Source organism: Poeciliopsis prolifica, unplaced genomic scaffold (genome assembly GCF_027474105.1).
Source record: "Poeciliopsis prolifica strain line A6 unplaced genomic scaffold, Auburn_PproV2 SCAFFOLD002, whole genome shotgun sequence".
Lineage (NCBI taxonomy): Eukaryota > Metazoa > Chordata > Actinopteri > Cyprinodontiformes > Poeciliidae > Poeciliopsis > Poeciliopsis prolifica.
The window spans coordinates 21,688,015-21,715,078 of NW_026562377.1; the positions used below are offsets into that span (position 1 = coordinate 21,688,015).

General features: G+C 40.8%; 2 protein-coding genes across 3 annotated transcripts; both read right to left on the reverse strand.

Annotated features, from left to right (window-relative positions):
- Positions 1–5,035: 5,035 nt before the first annotated feature.
- rabggta (Rab geranylgeranyltransferase subunit alpha) lies at positions 5,036–16,895 on the reverse strand. 2 transcript variants are annotated; one of them, XM_055045957.1, is made up of 18 exons: positions 16,801–16,895; positions 16,440–16,478; positions 15,400–15,510; positions 14,753–14,877; positions 14,459–14,646; positions 13,648–13,911; positions 13,482–13,565; positions 12,405–12,487; positions 10,928–11,023; positions 8,222–8,327; positions 8,091–8,142; positions 7,919–8,007; positions 7,220–7,308; positions 7,000–7,116; positions 6,794–6,907; positions 6,542–6,629; positions 5,572–5,764; positions 5,036–5,468 (listed from the first exon to the last, which is right to left on the reverse strand). In XM_055045957.1, exons 2-17 carry the CDS (start codon positions 16,440–16,442, stop codon positions 5,616–5,618), a joined length of 1,758 nt encoding a protein of 585 aa, XP_054901932.1. In that variant the 5' UTR covers positions 16,443–16,478; positions 16,801–16,895; the 3' UTR covers positions 5,036–5,468; positions 5,572–5,615. The 2 variants fall into 2 exon arrangements, with proteins under 2 accessions (XP_054901932.1, XP_054901923.1); XM_055045948.1 differs by having other exon boundaries at positions 5,036–5,764.
- A 2,575-nt stretch (positions 16,896–19,470) lies between these two features.
- On the reverse strand, positions 19,471–26,307 carry LOC129370183 (GTPase IMAP family member 8-like). Its single transcript, XM_055045935.1, has 6 exons — positions 26,159–26,307; positions 23,120–23,839; positions 21,633–22,331; positions 20,753–21,526; positions 20,481–20,654; positions 19,471–20,395 (listed from the first exon to the last, which is right to left on the reverse strand). The coding sequence occupies exons 1-6, from the start codon at positions 26,184–26,186 to the stop codon at positions 20,184–20,186; spliced, it is 2,607 nt and encodes an 868-aa protein (XP_054901910.1). The 5' UTR covers positions 26,187–26,307; the 3' UTR covers positions 19,471–20,183.
- Positions 26,308–27,064: the final 757 nt, after the last annotated feature.

The following is a 27,064-nucleotide window of genomic DNA, read 5'->3' on the forward strand; positions in this document are numbered from 1 at the left end:
TTTCGGAGCAGGTCAGTCGGTATCTTCATAAAAAGAAAAAAAAATCTGTGCAGTTCTGTGTTAAACTGCAGAAAACATTTTTTTGCATATTTCTGAGGTCATGTTTCCTTTAGTCACACGTGTTTCTTGTTTTAAAGAATGAACCGCAGTGTCCGAGGTTTTTCCTGCAACTCATGTTGAATTGTAAAGTAATGTTTGTCTGTTCATCTTTTACAGCAGAGTTCCACTACATCTGCGTATATTTTCACTTTGAATGTATCCACATTAAATGTCTGTTTTGTGTGTTATAATTGTGTTATCTTTGTAAACAAGTTTTTTCTCTAGCCAAGGAATGTGGCTCCTTCTTGTTGTCCTAATCAAAGGCCAGTCTAGCAGGTGAACACCCTGGACAGGTTTAGACACAGCTCTCCACTAATACTTGGTCTGAATACTTTATCAAATGACACCTCGGTCACATGTTCTGCCAAATAGCTCCTGCCGTCTTTCTATCACCTTTATGATCAGACATGCAAACTGAGATTCATTGGTTTTCTCACACAGTCCAAAGGTTTTCTAGAAGATTGATGTCAGTCCTTTTGGGATATATGGACGGTACTGACGGCCTGCAAAGACGGTTTGGATGTGTGTTTGGGATCACAGTTCTATGTGAACACACAACCCTGTCCAAGTCTGAACTGGAGCTGCATTTCCATTGACCATGTAATTGCGCAATTTGACATTTCAAAAATATATTTGCTAAAAAGAAACCTACCAATTAAAATATGTATATAAATATTTTTTTTAATAAAAAGTTTTAGCACTGGAATGAGAGGTTTTTTATGGTTGATTTCACAAAACTCCAATGGAAATGTTTTTTTTTTCTTTTGCATCAAAAAAAGCCACATGATCAACAACCAAATGCTCCCACTGGCGCAAACCACAAAGAAGACAACAGGAAGTAGCTGGAGGATGATGTTTATTAGTGACTTATCGAGTGAGCAAACTTACTCATGTGATTTTAATTGTGTTTCTTAATGGAAACACCACAATTGCAAATTTGTGTTTTTTCCGACATGAGCGGGACATTGAGGTTTTGCGGACCGGAAATGCTGTCGGAACTTTAATCAAGATGCTCAAAAGCAACCTGAGAACTAACAAAAACTCAGACTTTCTGTGATCTGTGGGAACAGCAAAGGACGCGTTCACCCCGAAGAAAGGACTGAGAACGTGACGAGCAGGAACGAAGTCCCTGCTCCATGAAGTTTGACCAGAAAAAAAAAAAACTCAAGAGAAATGTTTTACCATAGCATGAGTCAAAAGGTTTAGGTTTCAGGTCACAATCACAAATATGTTCAGATAAGGGAAAGTGACCACATGAACTAATTTACTAAGTTAACTCCACCAGTCCTGCCAAGCTGAATGGTCCGATGTCTGTCCAGGACTTACGCATCAAGCTGACGTATATTTATTCACTCATCATCGAAAAGAGTAAATAAATAAAACACGTTGGCCTGTTTCCTGTTTTCGAAGTGAACTCAAGCAGCAAGTTGTATAATGACTCCAATAAAACCCCAAAGCAGTTACATTTCTCGTAAAGTGACTGAAGACGTCCACTTGCAGCTGTCAACTCTCCTAGTGAGTCAATGAAAAAAACAAAACAATCTCCATTACAGCCAATTCTGTAAACGATTGTAATTGCACATGATGTAATTTTTCATTTATTAACACGAGGGAAATAAGATGTTCTTTTATTTAAAAAAAAACAAAGGATCTAATGAACAGGCCTTTGCTGGGCTCAGGTGACTTTAAAGTTGACAGTGATGAAGCTGCTGAATGGAATGAAATCATTGTTTAGATAATCGTTCTCATCACCGCCCTCCTGCTGTGACACCCAAACTCAGAAAGCCCACGCATTAGTCACACACTACCAACTGGGCTTGCAAGAATTTCAGACTTTGTGAAAGGGAGCAGTCTCCCTCTCAGTTTGATAAGGAATGCCGGGCTGATGTCACAGTGACTGATTCAGGACATTTTTCCTCCCTTAGCTTAGCAGATTAGTTTTTAACAATGCAATTAAGAGACTAATTCTGTCACAAAATTTGAAAGCATACTAATTAAGAAGTCATCATTTCAATGCTGTATTGTCTTTCTAATACACACAATCACAGCACGCTTTTAGTATATTATTTTTTGTTAACAAAAACAACAACTCACATTTACATATTAATAAATAATTTATTGCCGTTTCGGTTTCAGCTCGGAGCTCGAATGGCAGCATGATAGCTTTTATGTTGGCCTTGAAACGTCGACTTGCAAATGGCTGCAAATGTGTCTGTAATTTAAAACGGTGAGTTAAACAGAGAAATGCATTGGTATTATGAAAACCTATAAGTTTTTGCTTTTCTCTAGGGAAAACACAACATGCTCACCTTGCTAGCTCTGGAAGAAAGGCAAGTTAAGATGTTCAGAAGAAACTCTGCAGATAAGAGGTCAATCTGAGTTTCGGTCTAAATTCATCAATCTGGATTGTAAACGTGGTGCTGTAGTGAAGAGTTGAGGTTATTCACATTGCTGATGAATACATATCACCATAGCCCTACATGAGCTTGATAAAAAAAATATAAAAAAATGTTCATTTCAAACATTCGACGTCTGGAGTTTCGCCCGATGTCGCAGCTGAGCCTCACGAAACAAGGTTTGTTTTTTTTTTTAAATCACTACAACAAAAGTGGTGCTAAAGAAGAAAAAGAAGAAGTAGGAAAGTAAATATCAAAAAGCTATGGATGACAAATAGCTTTTTGCCACTTGCAAAACAGGATTTCTAATCTCCAAAGACGATCTGAGGCATCAATCAAAAAAGCCTGAACATAAATTACCACCCTGGTGGATTACTTTTGGTTTGACCTCAGCCTGGTGACAACTCCCATGAAGCAGTGACTGGTGATGAGTCTTTAAAATGTTCTTTTGTTGTTGCTGCTGTTGTGCTTCGTGTCACTGACTTTCTGCACAGCCTGAGAACAATGACGGCCAGACGTTCAACAAAACTTTGTAGTTGGCGGCAGAATTCATGAAACTACAACGACTGACGAAGCAAAGATCAAGCCACCACCATGCTTGACTGGCAGCCTGATTACCTGGAAGAAATCTGCTGTTAGGTTCAACAACAGGTTTTACCAATTTGTCCCAACATTTTCCTCATCAGTCCACAGAATGTTTTACTAAAGCCTTTTCGTGACTTTTTTGTGACTCACTGGGCGACCCGTTGAGGCCGTCTTGTTAGGAATCATGTTAGGTCCGCCATTTGTAACGGCTCTGATGTTTCTGTGGCTCTCTCTGCGTTTTGTTTGCGTCTTCAAGCCTTAGAAACAGGGTTAGTTTGTGATTTGTGGGATGATTTTATCTCAGAAGAAGACATCATTCTGAGATATACTAGAAGACCTCTCAGGTCTTCTGGTTCTGGTCCGCTCTGCATCCCCAGAACCAGAACCAAGAGAGGAGAAGCAGCTTTCAGCATCTGTGCACCAAAAATTTGGAACAAACTTCCAGAAAACTGTAAAACAGCGGAAACCCTGACTTCCTTTAAATCGCAACTAAAAACACACCTGTTTAGAACTTTATTTTGAAATGTAATATGTAACAATGTATTGTTTATTATATGTTGCATGACTTTGAGTTTATGATGTAAAGCACTTTGAAATGCCTTGCTGCTGAAATGTGCTATACAAATAAAATTTGATTTGACTCGCGTTTTCGCGGAAAACCGTATCGCAGGAGATTAAAAAATATCTCTAACCCTGTGTTAGTGTGCTTATGTGGATAAATAGAAGAAATGCAAGGCCAAGCCAATCCCTAGAAATCATATCAAAGTATCTGGAAGATGAGTAGCAACATAAAAAACTGATGATCCTCGTTTAACCTGAAGTTGATGCAACATCTTCCAACCTGTTCCATCGTCTGTAGTCAGAGTTCAATGTACTTTTTCTTTGAGTCAAAAGGTGTGCCGTGTTGCTTTGAATAGGACACTCCCAAACTAGGGCTTTTCTCGAAAGCTCCACTGCCAAAAAATGCTATGACATGACCGTAAAAAGACAGAGATTTGATGTGTCGCAATGTTGAATCCCTGCCATTGAAAAGATAAATAAAGGAACAATGACAGATTTCTGACGTTGACACGCCACTAGACACCCTTCTGGAGGCACGCCTGTTTTAACTGATGGCATTGAAGTTCCTTCTCCAATATTACAGTCTGCTTGAAATGATTGCAAAATAATCTTAGGAGTAAACCGGAAACACTTTGACAGTGTGAAAGGAACATATAGGGTTGACGCTTTTTTTTTTTCTTTTTTTTTACAAAAAAGCAATAATCAGAAAAGGGCGAGATTGAATTATTATTACTATTATTCGGACAACAAACAGACGTACAGTCTTCCACGAAATATTTTAAGATACCACCACACAGCACATCAAACGGCTCGACTGAGTTTGATGTCTCTTGTGTAATATGGCCTCGGCATAAATCCGACTGTCCCTTTAAGAACTCAGAGGGTTTTCACTAAACAAGCAGCAGAACCTGAAGCATCTTGTTCGGTCCATCGGCTGGACTAAAGTTCCAGATTACTTCTTGAAATATTGTTTTTTAAGTTTTTTTTTATGCACTTTACTTATTCAGGAAATGCAAATGTGTCACTAAAGCATCGACAAATGAACCTTGTCCAAAGTTTGAACTGTTGAAAAAGTTCAAAAACACCTGAGTCACAGGAGGTTTGTTGATACAGCGAATAAAAAGTATCGGCATCAATCATACCAGCCTGGTATGGATACCATGATACGAGGGATCACACACCTCCAACGTCTTCCACTTCACAGTTACACGCCTATTTGTCTTGGCCAGTCATACAAAATCCCAGCAAAGCACAATGACATTTTTGTTTTTAGTGTGAAATACTATAAAAAAGGTCAAGGAGACGTCCTGTCTCTCAGAAATATTGTTAATCTTTGGCCCAGAAAAAAAAAAAAAGAAGAAATAATTCAAATACAGAAAGGACACAAACAAAAGCTTGCTGGAAGGCAGTGACACAATGTGTGCTGTTTTTATTGAATCTACTGTGCAACAGTATATTGTCATTTAATGTCTTAAGATAACCTTTTTAAAAATAATGATTACTACAAGATGCTGCAATCAACCTGTTTGAGCACAAAGCTCAGAGAAGCAATAAACCAGCATTGCTGCACGCCAATCCATATCCACTTTACACCTTTTTTTTTCTTCTTCTTCTTCTTCCTCCTCCATGTTTCTGCATGCAGTAGTGGGACTGGACATCCATCCACACAAACGGCGAAATGCGACGTGTTTCATCGTGCATCCACCCCTCCTCACACACGCACATTTAAATGTAGACTTTGTGTTCAAGTGGTGGACAGGTGTGTGATGTATGCTCTGAACCATCAGGCTGTCAGAGCTTCAGTGTTGACTGTGACTGGCAGTCCGCCTACAAACAAGAGGCACGGCACACTTCAAAACAAAATAATCAGAGCCTGTAGAGAAAGAGAGAGAGAGAGAGAGAGGGAGACGAGACACGGGGTGTCTGCTACCAAGACACAGCTGAAGACGGACAGGCGAGTGAACGACGGGACGATCAGAGCAGGAGGTCCGCGACGGAGGGCAGCAGCTCAGCCAACTCCGACTCCACGTTGGCCGTCTGAGTGACGGGGTTGCCGCGGAGATCGAGGCGCCTCAGCTTGGGGCAGGAGGCCAGAGGCTGAAGGTCTGCCAGCGTGGAGATCTCTGTGAGTTTTGGGTTAATGAAAAATAACAGCAAAAAAAAAAAGGAAAAGGAAAAAGGACGCCCCGCTCGTCCTGTGCTGGTGAGTAATGGTGAGTGAGAAGAGGTGTGACAACAATGATCTGTATGTCAAATGCAACGCTGTGGTGTTGGATAAACTTTTCCACTCCAAAGTTGAGCTGTCACTGCAAAGAATATTAATGATTTTTTTTTTTAACCGACCTGGGTGTCATGACCTGCAAACCTCATTAATTCCTCTCTTGTGTGTAAAAGGAGACGAAGCACGGAGAGAGGATGGGGCTTGTGGCAGTAATGTGTCGCCAAGTGTCTCTTCTCTTCCTAATGTGAAGCAGTCAGCCCCCCTTTCACCACATCTCACACACTCACACACGCAGCATTTAATTACTGGAAGTTTCACGTGACATAAATTATGCATGTGCCGAGCTGAAGAGAATAATCACGAGTGCGTTTTTTTTTTTTTTGCCAAACGCTGTCAACAGCAGCCGCTGCGAGCAGAACTCCCTCTCTTTCTGCGTCACCCGGCATCAGCAGCTTCGTGCTCTCCGACCACTTTTTCTTCTTTTTCTTTGTAGCGCCGACGCCACTCAGAGCTGATTCGCGCCCGCCTCTCGAGTCACTACAACCGATCGGATGGCAGGAAGAGGAGGCGCGCGCGGGCAGACCCGATCCCCGTGGCTCGGCTGCAGACAAAGATGGGCGGCCGGATCGTGTCTCGGGCGAGCGCGGCGCCGAATGTTAATCCGCAGGTTGAAGGATACTGTTGTTCTTCAAGGAGACTTCCTCCAGTTTGGGAAGGTGATAAACTCCCTCCAGGTTCTGTATAGAGTTGTTATCAGCCTCCACAACCTGCGAGTTGAGACCAAGTGGTTTAATTGCAGTAAACGGTCAAGCCGACATTGCCTTCCCTCATCATCCCCTCCCTCACTGCCGCTCATGAAAAAAACACAAAAAAACAGAACAGTGACACTGCAGGAGGAGGCAATTAAGAGTGGACTTGGTGGCGTTCTCACCTCCAAGCACTGCAACATCGCAAACTGAGGAGGCAGCCGCCGCAGCTGATTGGACGACAGATTGATGTGAGTTACTAGTAACAGCTGGTCCAGGTGGCACAACGTGGTCAGGTTCTGGAAGACACACAAATTGCTTTTCTGCATCTCTTTTTGGCGGAAAGTGTTTGTTTTTTCCTTATGTTGCTCATCAGGAATTCAGGACCAACCCTGTCAGAGATACTGAAGACTCGCACTTCTGCGTACTCCATTTTCAGGATGGTGTTTTCAATCATGAACTTGCTGCACAGGTCGCTGTAATATGCGGAGCGCATGGAGTCCACTTCCTGGAGGAGAGACGGGGAGCGTGCTCAGTCATTCATCTGAGCAAATACGCTTAGTGAGCGTATGATGTGTGTGTGTGTGCATGTGTGTGTGTATGGTACTCACTTTGAGTGTCTGAAAGTGAGCGAGGGTCTCCTTCTCATACCCAAGAGGGTCTAGTGCCCTCATCAGGAGGATAATGGTCAGCAAGCACCCTTCAAAGGCAGGAAGGTTAGTTAGCTGGTTACATTGAGGGTCACTAAGCCAGCAGCAGAAAACTTTAACAGCTCAGTCAGAGTTTATTACTGGGAGGAGTGCTTTAGTCTGTACGACCCTAAGTGATGCACTTGAAATGTTCTGTTTTTTTTTTTTTTACAGGGTACACAAGTTTGAAGAAAAGCATAACCGCAGTGTTAGCATTTTGCTAACACTGCTGTTTGTCTGCTTTAGTTGAGCTTTCTACTATCTTGCGCTGTCCCACCATCACTAGCTACGTTTCCATTGACCATATAAATTATGCAATTTGACATATTTTTTTCTCTAACTTTCCAAGTTCAGACAACAATAACTGTAATAGGACACAGTATAGGTACATGTAGACATTTGAGCTTCAAAACCTGTGTAGATTTGAGAAAATATGCATCAAATCTAAAATCACGCAGCTAAATCTTTGAAAAAAATAAATTAACCTAAAGTTGCACATTGCGTCACAGCTAAACCCAGGGAGAAAAAAACTTTTTAAACGGATAACCAAAAGCCCAGAATAAACTTGAGTCTCAAGTTGGAACCGGCTCTCTGCGGTATAAATTTGCCGTCTCCACCTACATTTATTCAGAGGCTCCAGTTCTTGTAGCTGGTTGACGGACTGCAGCTCCGACTGCAACACCGAGGTCTTCTCCACCGAGAGTTCACTCCTACCGAGCAAGACACCGCCATCTGTTCTTCCATCTTGCAAAAAACACGTCTGAAACTTGCTGCAAATATGCAAGAGCCGTACCTGAACAGTTCGAGGTCTGTGGCGGTGTCCCGACACCAGCTCTCGCTCCGGCCTTAGGAGGCAAAAATAAATAAGTGAATAAAGATAAACGTACAACGTGGAAAAAGTCCAGACTGTAGGACATGCATCACCTGTGTAGAGGGCGCAGTCCCGGTGGGTGTGTTTTTCAGTCCAGTGCACGGTCAGGTTGTGTTCGTTGGCGATGTCGCTTATCGTTCCTGGAGGGAGGTCGCAGATCTGTGCAGGTGCTAAGGTCACGTATGGTCGGAGCATGAATTATTCAATTCACAAAGGGAACACAAAACAAAAAAAGAAAAAGAACTGTATTGGATTTGCATGAAAATGTTTCATTTTTGAACTGTCTAGACTCAAAATGTGAGAGCATAATCAAATTATGGCGCGTTTCCAGAGGTGAAAAGCAGAAGAGCAGGGCCCAGTGAAAGAAAACAAATGCAACTGGCTGTAGCTGGTGGTAGTCCTGATTTGCTAAAAGCTTCAAAGTAATCCATGTGTTGTTGCAGTAGCATGATGTTTGTGACTGTTACAGCCACAAAAAAGTTTTTGCACTAGGATGATGGGATTTATCACTTGAATCGAAACTATGATGTTTTGCAAAACGGAAACGACTTTGCTACTGCTGGTACTGGTGAAAAAGATGACGACAGGACGTGGTAGGAGAATTATGGTGCTGCATGTTTTCCAGTGATTTACAGTGTCGACAAACTTCTTCACAAGTTGCATTTTCTTAGTTCATGGAAAATTACAAAATTGTGTTTTTTCGCCGAATATTGGCAAAGTTTTGTGCACATTTGTGACGGAAACACAGTCAGAGGCTTCTTCCAACTTGTTCTAACGCACACTGCTGAAGGTGGTCCGTCCTGCCCACAGCCATCAGCCTCTACAGAAACTCTCGAGTTAATATGAGCTACATTTAAAATTCCCTTTGGGAACAATAGCGCCATTGTTTTATCCGATTCCCTCGTGCAACATTCATTGGCGCCCCCGCCGTCAAAACCTTGTATAACCATGTTTTGCCAAAGGAACAATTAGTAGTTTTCTGTAACATTTCACATTGTTCGGATCATAGAGGGAGAAAAGCCTCTGCTTTCTTCTCTTCAGCTCATTCCATCCTCTTTCTATAGGACTTGGGAGATTCTAGATTTTTGTGATAATTTAGATCAATAATCTGCTACTTTTTCAGTTTTCTAGTGAATCCTACCATTATTTATCTTGTTCATTTTAAGGATCCTGTTAGTTCAGATCGTTCATGAAGTCATGAACTCCAACTCGGCCCTTGGAAAACAAAACGGCCCGCAGCATCACAGATCTTTTCACGTATTCCTCTTCAGTTTTACGCACCCGTAGCGTGTTGCTGTGGTGAAAGCTCCATCGTTGTTCTTTTATGAGCAAAACACACAAAGTCCAGTGGTGAAGATCAGAGGAGCTGGACAGAAACCTTCTCTCTTTTTGTTGCATCATCTCTAAACAATCGTTTGGCAAGCCTGGTGTCTTAAAGGTTGTCATGGAAACGCGGCAACCCCACAAAGACATCGCTCTTTGCTGCTGGTCTCCAACAGTGAGCTTTAGCGATTTTATTTTTATTTTTTTCATTACTTCCCTCACCGCTCTCCCCTCTGCGTGTGGCGGCGAGATAAATCTGAGCCTTACGCAGACTTTTGACCACAAGCTTGAAGAAAATGGGAGCAGAATTGCAGCGCATTTACACCCCAATAAAACAAACGTTAGATTACGGACTAGGAGATCGTGAAGACATTTAAAAGAAAGAAGAAGAAAAAAAACACACCTTAGTTACACATTTGCTTTAAAGAGATTGTTATGAATAATTGTTCTACAGGAGATTTTTGTTATAAACTTTGTTCCCCGGCCCCATCACAACTATTCAAAATTTAGGTTCGGATTTTTCCACTTTTTTTTTTTTCTCCCAATGTGAAAAAGCAACAAAACATAGATTTGTTGAAAATGTTATTTTGGATGTTTCCCCCCCAAATATGTCACTGAAATGAGCGGCTCAGGGAGATTCTTTTGAGTCTCTTTCGGTTATTTTTACACACCATTAATGGCCTGATTACCGTTTTCAATCAAATCCAATTCGCGCATTAGTATTCATTCTCACACAGCTCCTTAAGGTGTTTTTAAAACCCCCTTCAAGCTTTGCAAACTTCACAGGCATACGAGTTGCAGCGACGATCGATGAGATGAGACGGGACGTGCCGACTTGTGATGGACCGAATTCGGTTCCAGCTTTTGGAATCTGCTGAAGCGGACGGAGATGGAGCGCTGTGACGCAACAGGAATAAGCCCTGCTATGAATGAGTGGAAATGGGACAGCCTTATTGTTGCCAGAGGAAAAATGTAAAAAAAAAAAAAAAAATTACTATTGAGAGAATTGAAAAGGGGATCCGGAAAGGCCAGGCTGCATATTTAACCTAGGAGTCGGCACAGTTTCCCATGAATAAATCGAGAAAATCTTTTTTTTAAATTGTCCAGTGAGGTTTGTTCTCAGCTCATTTTTTTAAGTTTAAAGTCTCATGCAGGTGCAGGTCGGCCAAAAGAAAGAAAGTATTTGGGATTTTTCTTAATCTTCCTGATTTAAATAAATCACCATAAAACAGTTTTCTGCTTTGTTCAAGTGAAGAATTGTAAATGGATAAAACAAGCAGTGAGTGTTTGTAGTTTAGAGTTAAAGCAGCCAACGAATGTTAAACATTTCCCTTCTTCTTGACAGACGTGCAGCATCTGAATATTGTGCCACAGATGAAGAGGAATGTGAAATGAGTTTGTTGTTATTATTATTGCACTTTGGAGTTAAAGGATACCCAGACTGGACTGTGTTGGAAGTGTGGGTGGACGCTCCGCCACTCCACTCTCTGAGGCTGACCATCGAGGAGCAGCAGCAGACCGCCCGACTGCGCCTGCATGGGGAGGGGAAGGCCAATAAACGCTGGGTGCAAAATGAAGGTGCAGTATACATGCAGCTGAAACCTGACGTTCATGCTCACCAGATTAAAAAAAATCAAAAAAAATAATTCTCACGGTCTGAAGTTAAATCAAAGCAACCGCTTTTCGTTTTACGTCAGCTAGAATTACATACTCGTTTCTTTCCTGTTCCAGAAGCTTACACGCATGTTTAAAGTTCCCCGTCTCTCTAAACAATGAGACAAAGCCTGGACGACGGCGATGATGTCACAGCTTTGGAGACTAATGACAGGTTATCGGTCATGTTTAAGTTAATTTCAACATGTCTGTGCGGGTGTGTGTTGCAGCCACACCTGGAACACACCGCTGTTTTGATTGGCACGACGGGAAGGTCAACAGAAATCAGCCAATCAGAAAGAGAGACGGGGAGAGAGGCAGAAGTCCGGTTAATCCTCGGGAACAATTTACCGGAGCTCGAAGATGTTCATCCATTCAATCAATTATATGAAAGTACAGACACGGTGGGAAAGTCCGATCATCAAACCGCTCAGGAAACGGGTTCTGTGTCTCAGCGATGAACGTGTTTGCGTCCAAAATGATTAAAAACTTGGCAAAGATGCTGTAAGGCAGCGTCATTATTCACTGTGAAACATTTCCGGTACAGATGGGAGCTGAAAGGCCACTTGGCAAGGAAGAAGCCTTTACTTCAATAGAAGCATAAAAAAGCCAGATTGCAGTTTTCAAATGCAAAGATCTTCCATTTTTGTAGACGAGTCATTTGGCCTGATGAAATTAAAGTGGAACCGTTTCTCCATAACGATCATTGTTACGTTTAGGGGAAAAAACGGGGAAACTTGTAAGCCTGGAAACAGCATCCCAACTGTCACACATGGTGGTGGCGGCATCAGGTTGTGGGGCTGTTTTGCTGCAGGAGAAACTGGCGCACTTTATACAATAGATGGCATCATGAGGAGAGAATATATTGTTATTAATGAAGCAACATCTAAAGAAAAGAGCCAGGAATAAAAGCTTGGGCTCAAACAGGTTTTTATATGAACAAAAATTGAAGTAATTTCTCCTTATTGAGGCATTTAACAACCAGACATCAGACTTTGTTTATCGTTATCAGACAGACACCTAAAACGTAGCTGCTACTCATCAAATCTCACAGCAGGCTCTCAAAAGCATCAGGACAGCTGTTTCCAAACAAACATGAAGAGTTTTTCTTAACGAGGACACATCATCCCCAGACTCTGAAAAGAACAAATAAAAATCTAAATCTTCAAATGAAGGAAAACTTGTTCGAGAGCGGAGACATGCAGAAGAAATGCAGTAAGCGACAAAAACACAGAAACAGTGAAGGAGATTTCTGCTGACTTTGACAGGCCTGGAGAAGGCGACGGCGACTCTCTCCTGCTCCCGACTGACGTAGGCGCAGCTTATCACGTCCTCACGCTCCGCTGGGAGGAAGACAAAAGAAATGATAATAGATAAACGCATGAGTCAAAGTCATATAATGGCAACGAGCGTCGCTTGCATGCTCAGACAAACCGGAACGTACACTGGCATGCAAGTTGGAGTCAAAAGTCCATCCACTCCTGATCAAAATCTGAAGAGCGCAAAAAAAGTTCCAAGTATTCCTAAATCAGGACGCCATATTAAAGGGGAATTTTGTAGCACAATCAAGTATCTATGTTAACCTCAGTTGTTATAAAAGTGCTATATATAATAAACATGACTTAAAATAAATTTGACTTTGAAATTGGGCCTCTGTCTCTTTAAGAAACTCCTGCTCTGCCTGAAACTCCGCCTTCACATTGCTCCTATCTTAACGCTTTAACAAGGTTTGAGCTCCAAAATGAAAAAAACTGTTTTTCAGCCTTTGATCATTTTAAAAGGCAAAAAAAAAAAAATAAGAACAGGACTGGTGAAAAATCAGCAATACAAAAACAAATGTTTTAATAGATGCTTTTAGTTTTTTACATCTTGTTTCAGTGGGCTTCTCTAGTCTAGCTCTTTGCAATCATTTCCTAAGAAATGCATCGATTTTTAGGTCAAGAAAATAAAACACTGTCTTCTACATGTGTATGTGTACTTGTATATATGACCAACAATAATGTTTTGAAAAACAGAAGAAAACTGTAAGAAGGAAAAAGCTTTCAAAGGACTTTATGCATGTATAGAACTATTTCACGGTTATTGATTGAACAATGTTTTAGCCATGCATTCTTTTCTTTCTAATTCATAATTATGCTCTAAATTTCTCTTGGTTTAGAGCATAAAATCCTGATGAAACACACAGAAATGTCTATTTTGCACATGCAGAAAATACAGAAAGAAAAGTTTCATATTTGTTACATTAGTTAAATCTTTGCCTCACCAGCAGCAGCGATAGCCATGAGGAGCTCCAGCACTTTCATTAAAAAAAACCCTTTTAAAGGTACAGACTCATACCTCTGCCTAGCAGCCAGCGGTAATAGAACCAAGCACTCTGGTCGTTTGGGTCGGTGAAGAAAGCGTTCTGGACCAGCTCATACTCTGAAACGGAAACAGCAGTTTAAAATCAGGACGATACTGCCCCCTGTCTGCCGCCACGCTGCATCGCCGGCTCCTGTCTTACCTTTGAGCAGCTGCTCTTCACACACTCGATGGAAGTGGGCCTGAGGGGAGGACGGCGAACAGGAGTGAGGAGGGTCACCGCCGCAGCGCAAGGGCGGCGACTCAGGGGAGCCCGGGTGGAGCAGCGGAAGCAGGGTGCTGCGGTAGTGCCAGCTGGAGTAGTTGGAGAAGTTGGACCCTATGAGGCGGTCGGTGAACTCCAGCTCCTGCTTCACCGACACGCCGGACATTTTCACCACCATCCGGCGGTAATCCCAGCAGTGGACTGGGAGAGATGGGAGAAAATTAAGTCAGAGTCAGTGAGCAACGCTTAGGCCTGCAACTATTGATAATTTTAGTTATCGATTAATCTATGTAGAGATGATCTGGTGATTATTCTTGGATTACCGGATTAATAAACTTATTTTAAAAGGTGTTTAACAGGAGAAAATAATGTTTCGGGTTTTTTTTTAACTTGAATGTAAAATGTAAATATTTTTTAGTCGATTGCTAAATTAGCTGACGATTATTTCAATAATCAACTTATAATGATGATTCTGAGTTTTGTTTTAATTTGATGAATAATTTTCATCCAATTAATCAGGTAAAAGCGATTAATCGTTTTAATCAAATTAATGGGTTAGTACGATTAATCGCTTTAATATCAATAATCATTTTAATTTGATTAATTGCATTAATCAGATTAATCGTTTTAATCCGATTAATCATTTCAGCCCCAATTACAGCACTAATTTTACAACTTTCCATTTCAAAAAGAACACAAAATTCAATGTGAAAACCAGAAAAACATTCAACTTCCACTCATGACTCACAGTTGCGGTCGTCCAGGCTTAAGCAGCGATCACACAGGCTCAGCTCTCTGGCCCAGTCGGGTCGAGGCAGACGGGCTGAGACCCACCCTCTGTGGTGCCAGCTGCCATAGGACTTTGGATTCACTTTCAGGCAAGATTCCAGAAACGACAACTCAGCCTCGTAAATCTTCTGCGCTTCATCCTCGTCTCTGAGGTGGACACGGAGAAACAGGGTCATCATTCCAGCGCCGGCGTCTCTCCTGGTGGCTTCAGACACAACAGCAGGAAGAAAAAAACAACAACTAAATTGCTAACTTGACAGTTTCCAGGTGCGTCAGGATCTCCCGTCTGTAGTTCCACAGGGTTGCAAAGTCAGGGTTTGCAGAGAGGAGCTGCTGAGTCAGCTGCAGGGCTTCATCGTCCAAAACACCATCCTTCCTCTGACACAGTGGAGACAGAGAAGGAAGAGAAACAAACATGGATTTATTACATTGTAAATAAATTTATACCAAAAAAAAAAACACACACACAGCACCAGGATTCTGCTGCTTATTCTGACACTGCACTTACATAGTTTATCCAAAGCGACTGCTTTCTGCAAAACTACAAACTGAGCTTTGTTCAGTAAAATTAGATTTTTACTGTAATAGTTCATGCCTTGAAAATTGTACTGACCATCATTTGCATTGACCATTTAAGAAAATCTGAGAAATTATAACTTGCATAATAATTTCTAAGCACTTTTCACCTAGAAACTGTGCACTGCAGAAAAATTTCAATACGTTTGCAAACCAGGATAAGATCCCACATCCAATGAGCTCTGTCTTAGCATCACCAATTTTTCAAATTAAATTATTATGGCGTTATGAACATTAAAACAAACAAACAAAAAAAAAGTATGCATTTTTATTCAAAAACACATAATTTAAAAAAGGTTTTAAAACACGTGTCGCTGAAATCACCTTGGAGAAGCAGGCGTCCCGAGCAGCCACGTAGACTTTCAGCTTCTTCTCCCGCTCTTTCCTTTTCTCCTCCTCCTGCTGGGCTGTGGTTTTGACCTTCACACGGCCATGCTGAAGCAGGACGAGATGCAGTCCATGAAATTTATCTTTCAGGGCCGGGCTGCTTTAGTAGCTAAAAAATGTTCAGAAGCACCTCAAAGTACACCTTTTCTCCGCTCATTAAATGCTCATATTCCTGCAGTAGCAAAAGCCTTTCCGCATTGTTGATGGTAAAATTGAATTGGGCAGCTGAATTTATTTCACTTTATTTGCAATAGATCAGACTGGGCCTGTCACCATAACAAATTTGGCTGGACGATAAATTTTCCCAGAACATATTGCGATGAGCGATAATATTGTTGTTTTGAGACCAGTTTCAAGTAATATAATGGTAATAATGGCATAATAATGAAAGAAAACATTCTCAACAATCAATAACCTTTACGTTATAATAACATTTAAACACTGGACCCGAAAGACATTTTAAATATCCAAAATAAAGAAAGAAAACAACAAAATTAATTATGAAGTCACTGTGAACAAAATGAACTAAAAAAAAAGGGATAGTTGAGACCAAAGCGCCAAACTGATGACTTTTATCATTCAGTTTTTGGTAAAAAAAAAAAAAAAAAAAAAAAAAAAAGAGAGAAAAACAATAAATCAAGAAAATTAAAATGATTCAGTTCCCTTTAATTTATCATGTGATTAATTAATTTATTGTTTATTGCGACAAGCTTAATTCAACCACTTGTCATTCATTTTCATAACATGACATTCATATCTGCTTCAACACAATTTATGCACAGGATTATTACACATTTACCAACTTCTCAGCTGCAGGACAGTAGAAATGGATGGATGGCATTTAGCCAACCGGACTGAATAAATATCTAGTCAATTCTTCTGACACAGTAAAAGCTGAAGATCTTGAACTAGTTTATGTACTCAAATGTGTGCATCGACAGAGTTTGGAGTAAACAAAGAGCGACAATGTTTCCTACCATTGCTGCTGGTATGTGGGGAAAAGCTCGTCCAGAAATCTGTTTACATATGAAGAGAGAAACGAGATGAGGCCTGAGCAATGACCAAAACAAGAGCAACAACAGAGAGCTAACAAGGAAGCGACGAGCATGCACACTGTAAAGTTTCAGTGCGATTGATTAGATCTGTGAACGTCCTGTCTACGAGCAGAGCAGACTGAAGCTGTGTTGCAAATGAGCCCAGATGTCCGCGAACGCCACGGGGCAGGGCTCCTTCACTGCTCAATGAAAGCAGCACGTTTTAGCAGAAAGAAGCGGAGGAGAACGTAGTGCCAACGCCGCACCACGAACACGCGCGGTATTAATCCGACAAAACACTCACCTGCTTGCTTCGTGAGCGAGTGAGACGTTCAATCACCGTGCGATTTGATTTGTCATGTCAGGTTTCCTGAACAACTACAATTTCCCCTCTTCCGGCTCATGACAATTACGTCACGCGAGACGCTTTGTCGCCCTCTGGTGGAGAAAACTATAAACGGCAAATTCCAGGAGTTTGATATTTGGTGTCGTGTAAAAGTGTTGTCAAGAAAGGCGAGCCACAGCTTCACAGAGCATAATTGTGATCAGGAGAGGAGAGTTTGGGCCTGCATCCGACGCCACAACAAGGTAGCAAAAGAGCTCATCAGTAATTTTAGCAACCTCCACTGCATTGTTTGTGCAGTGGAGGTTGCTGAAGTCAAGGTTGGACTTCCCACTTTCCCTTTCAGAATAAATAAATTTGAAGATGGGATTTGAGCGTCTTTACAAAGCAATTTCTGAATTTCCGCAACAAGAGACCTGAACTTGTGCAGCCAACTGCTTGAATGAAAAAAAAATCACGAGAATGTGAAGTCAAATGAAGTGACATTGCAAAATAAAGCACATTTTTTTTCTGAATTTAAATTTGACAGATTTACACAATAAATTATTTATTTGCATTTTTGTTTAACTTGTGAATGTTCAAAGTAAAACTCCAACTACTACTATATCATGGGTTTTTTTGTTGTTTATTTATTTTTTGCTGGAATTCTTTTTATACTGCAGATGTTTTGATTAGCAAAATAATAAGACCTCTGGCTGCTCTTCTTTCTTGGATGTCTTCATGAGTCAACATGATACAATTGAGAATATTGGAAAAAAGAAAGACAGAATCATTGTATGAATCATGGAAAGAAAGGCACGGTGTGCTGTTAGCAATCGTGTGACCTGTGCAGTGAAGCATGTTGTGTGTTTAATTCATTAACTAACATTCAGAAATAACATAGTCTTTTTTGTTCTGCAGCAGTAACTCTGTGTGTCGTCTACAGACACAGTTACATCCAAAACCTCTGCCAAATGAGTAGAAGTGTGTGTAAACAAAGATTTCAGCAGTTGGAGAAAATGACATTACATCAAAAGCTTGTGTGAAGTGTATTAAATAGTGTAAGAAATTAGAACACCAGGTTTAAAAACCTGGTGTTAAAAACCTGGTTTTACTTTAAAACCTTTAAAACTCAAAGGTTTTAAAACCACTAGGTGAGTTGAGCAAGCTATGTTTAATTTGCCCAGTCTATTAAGTGAAATAAGTGTAAGTTAATTGTTAGCTTGTTATGTTTAATGAAATACTAAAACAAAAACTGGGTTTCTTGTCTGCATGTTAGAGGTATGATGCTGTATGACCTTTTTATCCTTTGTGTATGAGGAGCATATAGTATTAGAGACTAAATTGGATCTTGCATTTCTTCTTGAAATACATGTTTGAAGACAGTGATATGTTCTTTTATCGCAATGCAGCGTTTTCCTGTTAGTTACCGTACAACATACAGTTCCACTAAGTGTTCACATTTGTCCCAGACCCTTTAACATAGTTGCTAATATTAGCCAAACTCCACTGTCCCTCAGCTCCTTCACAAATCCTCATTCTCATATGCAGCAGCAGCACCACCTAGTGGTCAGCGGCACATCTGCTTCTCACTCACAAGAGAAATGTGAAAATACTCAAAATCCACACAAGAGGAGACAGTAAGATGCATTAGAAAGTGAAATGCTCTCTCTGGGACGTTGTCCTACTTCTGGGAGGCAGCAGGGTCATGATGGAGGAAAGTCAGAGAGGGGAGGCCAGTACTATGCAGTTTATCTGTGTCGAGACAGCAGGAGATACTCGATGCCACACTGCAGGTTTGATATCTGCTGCTGCTCAGCTTACACATTCAGTGTGACCTGAAGCACCTCTGCTCTGCTTTGCTCCGGTGGCTGCATGTGTCCTCTGTCGCTACCAGGTGTCTGGGGTCAGAGATTGGAGCAGTGTGAGTGTGTGTGTGTGTGTGTGTGTGTGTGTGTGTGTGTGTGTGTGTGTGTGTGTGTGGGTGGGTGTGTGTGTGTGTGTGTGTGTGTGTGTGTGTGTGTCCCGCCCAAACCAGCTCCAACAACAAGGGGAGTTTGACTCTGCAAAAGGACAAACTGTGAGGTGGATTTGTGAATCTGAAGGACGCCGTGGGCTCTGAGGGAGCAGAGAAACATCTGGAGTTCACCAACCTGACTAACTCTGGTTTGATATTTGTGCTTTAGATTGATGAGGTTGCCATAGAGATCCATGTTATTCAGTTTAGGATCAGATGCCGGGTGTTGAGTTTCAAAAAACTTTGCACATTTGTTTAATTAAAGGGGCAGTATTGTGTCAGATTGCCTTTTTTTGAGCTTTACATCAGGATAAAAAGTTATTCCTGTGTCAAAAACATACCTGATGTTGCTCCCTACTTTGCTCCTTCAAACTAGACAGCAGCAATTAGCGAACATCTGGTGGAGCTGAGCTCGTTACACTTCTCAGTGCAGCATCGGTAAAAACGTTGCTAAAGGGCTAATGGTTGAGCGATGTGACTTCCTGAAGGTGGAGTGTTGGAAAGAGACAGAGTTTCTTCAAGAGGCCCAATTTGAAGGCATTAAATTACAATTAAAATTTATTTTGACTTTGTCGTCACAGTTGATCTGTACAGCATTTTTATAACAACTGAAGGTAATATAGTTACTTGTAGAAAGTCAATGCACTAGTTCCGGTGCCTGACTGTTAAGGCAATGTTTTAACAGTCAGAATAAGTTTTGTGCTAATTATAATAATGTGTCAAAAAGATTACTGTACATGGTGGCTCATAATCATTGACACGCTTCATTATCCCCTGAAGTTGACTGGATGCTGTACTGAGAGATTCACGGAGAGACTCTGTGTGTCCTGGGAAGCTTTGTGCTCCAGATCTCGGGAGTTTGTGAAAAGTGACCTCTTTTGAATTTAGAGATTTGATAACAGTGAACAATTCAGATGTACTTTTTACACCTCTTCACTTGATTACATTTGTCTTCATGATGTTAGATTCAAATCAGTTTATTTTGGTAAATTTTTCTTGACATACATGTTCAGTTTCTATAAAGTAGGAAGAGCAAAATATAATATAACATGTTGGAAGGAAACTTTACTCAAAACTTTATCAGTAGTTAATTAAAGCCTCTTAAAATAATATACAATTTATAAAATTAAATGAATCATAAAATGAAATAAAACTGTATTATTAGTTATGCTTTTAGCTGAGTAAATTATCTGTTGTGCAATTTTCAAAATAAAGGCAAATAGCAATACTCTAGATCCAGGTATAAAAGTCACCATTCAGCCATTTTGGTCTTGGGGTGAATAGTACTAAGAGTCAGTATCCTTATTGTCCACTTGCCACATAAACACAGAAAAAGTATTTTAGGACCCTAATAATTTGCGATGGAGTCATTGTCATAGTCCAATGATAGCACAGATCTGTATCCTGATGTGTCAGAGAAGTTGACGGTCAGCTGGTTGTCCAGATTTCTGGTTACGTGAAGTTTGCCGAGCCAACCCAGAACTTTGTCAAAGTTGCTGCTGGACACTTTTGGATCTGACGAAGAGCAAACGATGGACTGAGGTGGACTGTGGTCTGCCACTGAAAAGGAAACGATAGCACTTTTTTCAGTAAGTGTATTATTGTGGATGCAGCAATTGGTAAGTTGAATAGTTTTTTTTCTTACAATCAGGAATCAAGATGTCCATGCTGCTCTGAAGAACAGTTGAGGATTTCAATAGTTCCTTATCAAGCTTTTCAATTTCCTGGCTGATTTTGCTATCAAATTCTTTCAGCTCTTTGTTTTGGTCTTTCATCCAGTGACTTGCAAACATAGTTGTTAAGTTGGTCATATGGGCAACTATCATTAAAAAAAAAATCAGGTTAAACCTCCAAACACAGTGACGCATGTACATTGGGGTAAAACACATGTGTTTGTCTTCATTGCAGTATACTCACTGGGTGATTTGGGTTTAGTCGCTGCCATAGACTCTTGGAGTCCTGCTTGGAGCTCCAGAAGGGTTTCCTTGAAACCCAGCAAGAGCTCCAGCTCTCTCCTTTTGTACTCGCTCTGCAGGCGCCGCTTAAGCACATTTTTCAGCTGCTTCCTCTGGGCTTTCTCAGCGATCCTTTGGTGGGTCTCTTCCATGTCAGGGCAGAAGAGCTTCCCTCCGTTTCCTGCCACGATTTCCTCGATCTTCTCAAACAACTCTGCAACCTGAGTCTTATCTCTTTTCTTCATGTTATTTATGGAGTGGTACCGGTTCTCACACTGGTCCACCAACCAGCGCAGAGACTGAGGCTCCCTCTCAATGTGCTCCTCGATGGACCTGTCTGCTAGGTTGTCTCCATACGTGAAAACAACTATTGTGTGTTTCCAGATCCCGATGCCAAAAAGGTTCATGTGTTCTTCCACAGCAACTCGGTCTGGTTCTCTGAATGTTGGGTTTAAAGGGACCACCAGCAGAACTGCGTGGACCCCGGACGGAGACGCACCTCGAAGCATTTCTTTGTCCGTCTCTTCGGTGCAGCGGGACAAGTCTCTCCACCAACCCGGGGTGTCGATTACGGTGATCTGTCGACCATCTACCACCCCGTTCTCTATCTTGCACTCTTCATTCTGACATGTCACAAACACTTCTTTACCCAGGATTGTGTTTCCTGTTGCACTCTTCCAAGAACTCTTCTGCCCAAGCAGAAGAACCCTCAATACGTCCAACCTTTTCCTGGGCCCTGAGGAGAAAACAAATGGGCCAATCGATCAGCTGACACAGACACAGTATTTATCAACAGAATATTTGAACATAAGTGAAAGATTTACTTAACGACTGGCACATACCTGCTGAACTCCTCATAGCTGTGACTTGTTTTTTCCTCAGCATTGCAGCCTCCTCCACCCATTTGCGTCTTTTTTCAATGTCGACACGCAGCTGCTGGTCTGGAGCAAAATGGTTCCAACTGTTTTCTGCCACAGTTTCAGTGATTTTCTCCATCAGTTCTGTGATCTGTCTGCGATCACTTGGATTTTTGTTATTAACGACATGATATCTGTTGTCACATAGCTCCACTAATGACCGCAGGGCCTCTCCCTCTCCTTCAATGTACTCTTCTATGGATTTGGCCCCCAGCCAGTCTCCCCTGGTAAAAACTATCACCGTGTGTTTCCACACGACTCCATCACCGAGAAGCTCCAGGTGTGATGTTGCTGCTTTCAAATTCTTGTTGTGGAAGGATGCATCAGCATCTATCACTAACAGGAAGACGTGTGGTCCAGGGGCGCACAGAAACATGCTGTTGATTATTTCTTCTTTGATGGCTTCTGGAGTGTCACTGGCAGGGAAGCCTTTCCACCAACCCGGCGTGTCGACGAGCGCGACGTCGGTTTTGTCAACAAACCCTCGGCGAATCAATGACTTTGCCGTTCGCTTCCCGTCTTCCTGTTCTCTGAAACCGAAGAGAGTGTTCCCCACCGCTGTTTTCCCAACATTTCGGCTACCCAAGAGAATCATTTGGAGCTTTGGGATCGACTTCTTCTCCTCTGTTATCAGACGAATACAAAAACATTTATTTAACAAATATATTATTGTTTTAATGTGTTAAACTGTAACTAATCTGCAACAGGAATATATGTGATGCTGTTGGGTGGATTAGACATTTAGACATGTAAAAAAGTCAAATCTTTAAGTGTGAGCTGCCTTTTTTAATCTAAGTAATGCAGGGCTTCCCACAATGAGTAATAAGCCTGGTGGCCCACCAGGCTTTACTTGTGCCCCCACCAGGCTTAGCATTGTTTATTTATTAAATTTTTTTGGTCATTGCCTTTTTTAAAGACTTTATAGTTGGTGTTTAGGTATTAATCTTCCAGTCTTCCAATAACGCATAACCATCAAGTGATATTTTCTGTTAACTTTAAACAGTTTTTATCTCAGAAACATGACGGCCAGCTGGATGTGTGCCCTAGTGCCCCAAACACTAGGGCTCAGCAAGTTTTCTGCAGGAAATTTATATTTCTTTAAAAGTGTTTGAGTCAGTGAATTCAATCAAACTGCATTTCCTCCCCAGAGACTAAAATGTTTGAACAATTTAATTCTCTGAAGTAACCCTAAGATGCAGAAGGACAGTTTGTTTCTATGAGGCAGTTATAATTTCTTAATCTTTTTCTCAGTTTAGTTTACATGTAGGTGGCATTTCATCTAAATCCCTACAGTTTAGGTAAAACTAAACTATGATGAAGCTGTTATGTTTTGGTAAGTAGTTAGATTTCATCCAATTGTATCTGTTTCTAAATTTGTGTGTGTGTGTGAGTGCAGCTATAGTCACTGTTACCTGGAATCAGTCTTTTCCTTCGCTGTCTTTGCTCCTCAGCCTTCGTCCGTCTCTCTTCCGCCCTCCTGGCGACATCTTCTTGCTTTCTGGTGATGACCAGAAGAGTTTGCTCGTCTATCTTATAAAAAGCCCCACCGTTGTTCTTCATCATCTCGTCCATTTTCTGCAGCAACCCTGAGACTTGACACAAGTTATGCTTGTCCTTGTTATTGAACACATGGTACCTGTACCCACACTTCCCCACCAGCCACCTGAGCGAATCTCCCTCGCTCTCGATGTGCTGCTCTATCGTCTTCTCCCCGAGGTAATCCCCACAGGTGAACAGCACCATGACGAACCGCCATACCCGTTCTCCCAACAGCTTCATGTGCTCCTCCAGGGTGGTCCTGTGCTCCTGGGTGAAAGCTGAGTCTATGGGAACGACCAGGAGGAAGATGTGCGGACCGGGCGGGCTCTTGGATGCGTACAGCTTAAAACTTTGCTTTTCCCCCTCTGGGATGTCGGTGAGGCAGAGAGAGCTGCTCCACCCAGGAGTGTCGACTATGATCAGCCTGCTGCCCTCCACCTCCCCATGCCTCACTTCCACCTTAGTTGTTCTGGCTCGTCCACATTCGAACCTGTTCGCCCTCAGAATCGTGTTACCAGACCAGCTCTTGCCTCCCCATCGGCTGCCGATCAGGATGATTCTTATCTGTGGAAGGGTTGCACTCCCTGTCTCCTCTAGGGAAAATGGAAGAAAATCTAACATTATTGCTCAATTAACTCTGATTCTGGAATGTTTCTGAACACCTTTAATTTCTACTTTGCCTCCAACTTTATTCTATCCTTTCAAGATGTTCCATAATCCTTCAGGTTTTCTGAAGGTTTTTGAAGTATATCTTTTGACCTTAAAGTCTTATATATATTATAAGACCACAAAGTAAAACCAAGGCCTAATAAAACACTAGATACTGTATTGATGAGTACCTAGTCTAATCTTTAATTTAAGAACCTGACAGATACACCAACCTACCAATAATATTCTTGCTGAATGCCATGTTTACAGCTAAAACCTGTGCACTCATCACGTTTCTCCTGCTAAAATATTGTTGTAATACCTCGGTTGAAATGTATTGTCTTTGTTACTTTCACAGAATCAGCTGAATAAATGAGAGAAAATTAGTGTCGCTGCCTGTTGTGATGCTAAAACTGTCTCTGTGTGTCAACACATCACTGATTCATCCCTTGGGTTTAAGCAGCCAATTTTATGCCTGAATGATTTACAGGTCACAGCTAAGCAGCTTATCAAATCAGAAAACATCCCTCTTGAGGATGGTTTGAATTGAAAATTTTTCAAAGAAAAAATAAAACGCAAAGACAAATAGCGGGAGATCTTAAGAAGCTTGTGATTAAGATCACATAAATAGATTTTAAAAATTGTCTTCTGAACAGGAAGTCTTAAAAAAAATAAAGAACGACCTTAGACTTGGCAGGATAATGCTCATTATTAGATGTGTCCTATTTTAATTCCCTGTTTGACACCAACAAGGTAATGTGTTTACTTGTGACCAAATTCACAAAGGACCCTCAGAGAAAAGGTTGAATATTCCTGGAGCTGAGAGGCTTTTTGGTTTGAAAGCGCAGACATCACCAAATCTGACTTTGATGTTTTTAAAAGACTGACACTAAGTTAATGCTCTGGGGAAAGCTATTTTTCACTCATCAGCTCTAATGAGAATCAGAGAGATGTGATGAAACTGAAGCAGTAGGTTCATTTTTAGACTGAACCTTGAACTATAACAAGAAATCAAGCAGCAGAGAAAATAGAAATCTTAACCAAATCTGCCCAGAATTACTCAGCCAAAGAAAGCAGCTCCTGCACATCTTGTCTTATTTTGTAGCAGGTATCAAATTATAGATACATGAGTTCCATAAGTCCATACTCTTTGTAAGACCAACAAGCTAGCAGTAATCTTTCAAGCAGCCGTGAACAACATTAACAAAAATGCACACAGTGTATATGTCGCAAACTCATGAAGCCAAAATATACCTCCATAGTGAAGTACGTCGATGGCAGTATCATGCTGTGAGAATTTCTGCTTTTGACAGGAAACAGACTGAACTTGATTCAAACGTAAATTAGCTAATTGTGCACTTAAAAAATATTGCTCCAATGTACAAAATTATAAAATAAATTTTTAAAAATTGTTTACAGTACATTAATTATGAAAAACATCATGCAGTGACAGGTTTGAGGTAACTTTTGGTACAATGTCCTGGAAAAATAAAATGATAAGAATTATAACTATATAAAATATTTTCTAAATTCAAGCCAAAAAAACCCTCAAACTTTTAATTATTCCTACTTTAGTTAATAGTGATTCAGAATGATAAAAATGAACAAGATCTGCCTTCTCTACACAGGAATCTGAAGGTGTGTTTGTTTTCCCGTCTGTTAACAGGAAGTTAACAGACAGGTTTCTTTTGTAACATGCCGGGAACTGAAGCTTTGTCTTCTGGTCAGAAAAAAATATGCAGCCTAACCAGTTTAACAGAAGTGCAGAGCTACATTTGACTAACTTTTGTTTCCTTTTGCAGGGATTAGCTGATACTATCCCTGCAAAAACCAACTAAGGCCAGACGTTAATATTCAGCTTACATTCATTGATCAAATGTAAAATCCCAGCTTTTGAACCTAAGAATATTTCATGATCTCTCTTCTTTTTTTTTTCGCTGAAAAACAGGGACACACGTTACCACATTTGACACATTTTTATTAAATACTGAATTCTGTATTTTAATCTTCAGGCAGCAGCTGGAGGATTGGTGACTTAGGAAGATATTTAAGGAATATGAGAAAGTCAGACGCACTGAGATCGTTTACCTTCGTACTTTCTTTTCCCTGCTAATGTCTGCTCTTAGGTTTGTGTACATTTCTTAAAATCTTCTAAATCTATCAAGCAAATTTGTAAAGCATAAAACATCTCTGGTGTCAGATCCATGGCATGTTCAAACAAGTTAAAAACTTTTACTTTTTACAGTAAGTCCTCATTAGCTTACCTGGATGGCTTCCCATCTTTTCTTCCATCTGCCCGTCTCTTTTTGTATCGTGTCGTATGGTCTGCTATGCACTGGTCAGAGTAAAAATATTTTAAAAAAAGCTACAAAATAGTAAAACGTATATGGGCATATTTTGCTGTCAGATCTGTGCAGTCTCTGCATCCAATGAGAAAACAAAAAGAAAAGCATCTCTAAAAGTAGTCAGCAGTAAGAATCCAGTCAGACAGGTTTGTTCTCTTGTCTGTTCAAACTTTTAAAGAGAACACCTTCAAGTGGTGAAACGACAAATGTAGAGAAATCCTCAGTGAGGTTCACTTACTGATGATGGAGCATTCAGTGTTGGTGAAGTGACATCAGACACAAGTTCAGACCTCCAGATCAAATTTATATGATCTGAAACAGCCACTTTCTTTACAATTTTGGATGCTTTCTTGTTTTTTTTTCTTTTCTTCAAATATTAGCATGCATTGATTTATAAACATTATGCCAAATCTTGAACCATTGTCAAAATACACAACAAAATGTCTAACAAACATTTATTGTTTGCACATAAACAAACTTATGCTTAAGATGTTTCTCTTTTATCCAGACAGCAGTTCAAAAATCAGGACAAGAAAATTTTAATGTTGAAAAGTGAAATCCTAATTCGTTTGTGTTTATTCTTCATTTTTGTTTTCATGGTTCTGAGCTGAACGGCTCGTCGTCTGCTGTCATAATCAACAAATGAAAACGTGTCTCGTTTGTCAAATTAAAAGTACATTTTGAAAATAACCTTTGAGGAGGTCATAAACATACTCGTCATTAAGCCCACATTTCTGGTTTCAAAGTAGTTTTTATTGATCTGATACAACAATCCGGTTTCCAATGTCATGTTTTCATCAGATGTAAATGGAGAATCATCATAAT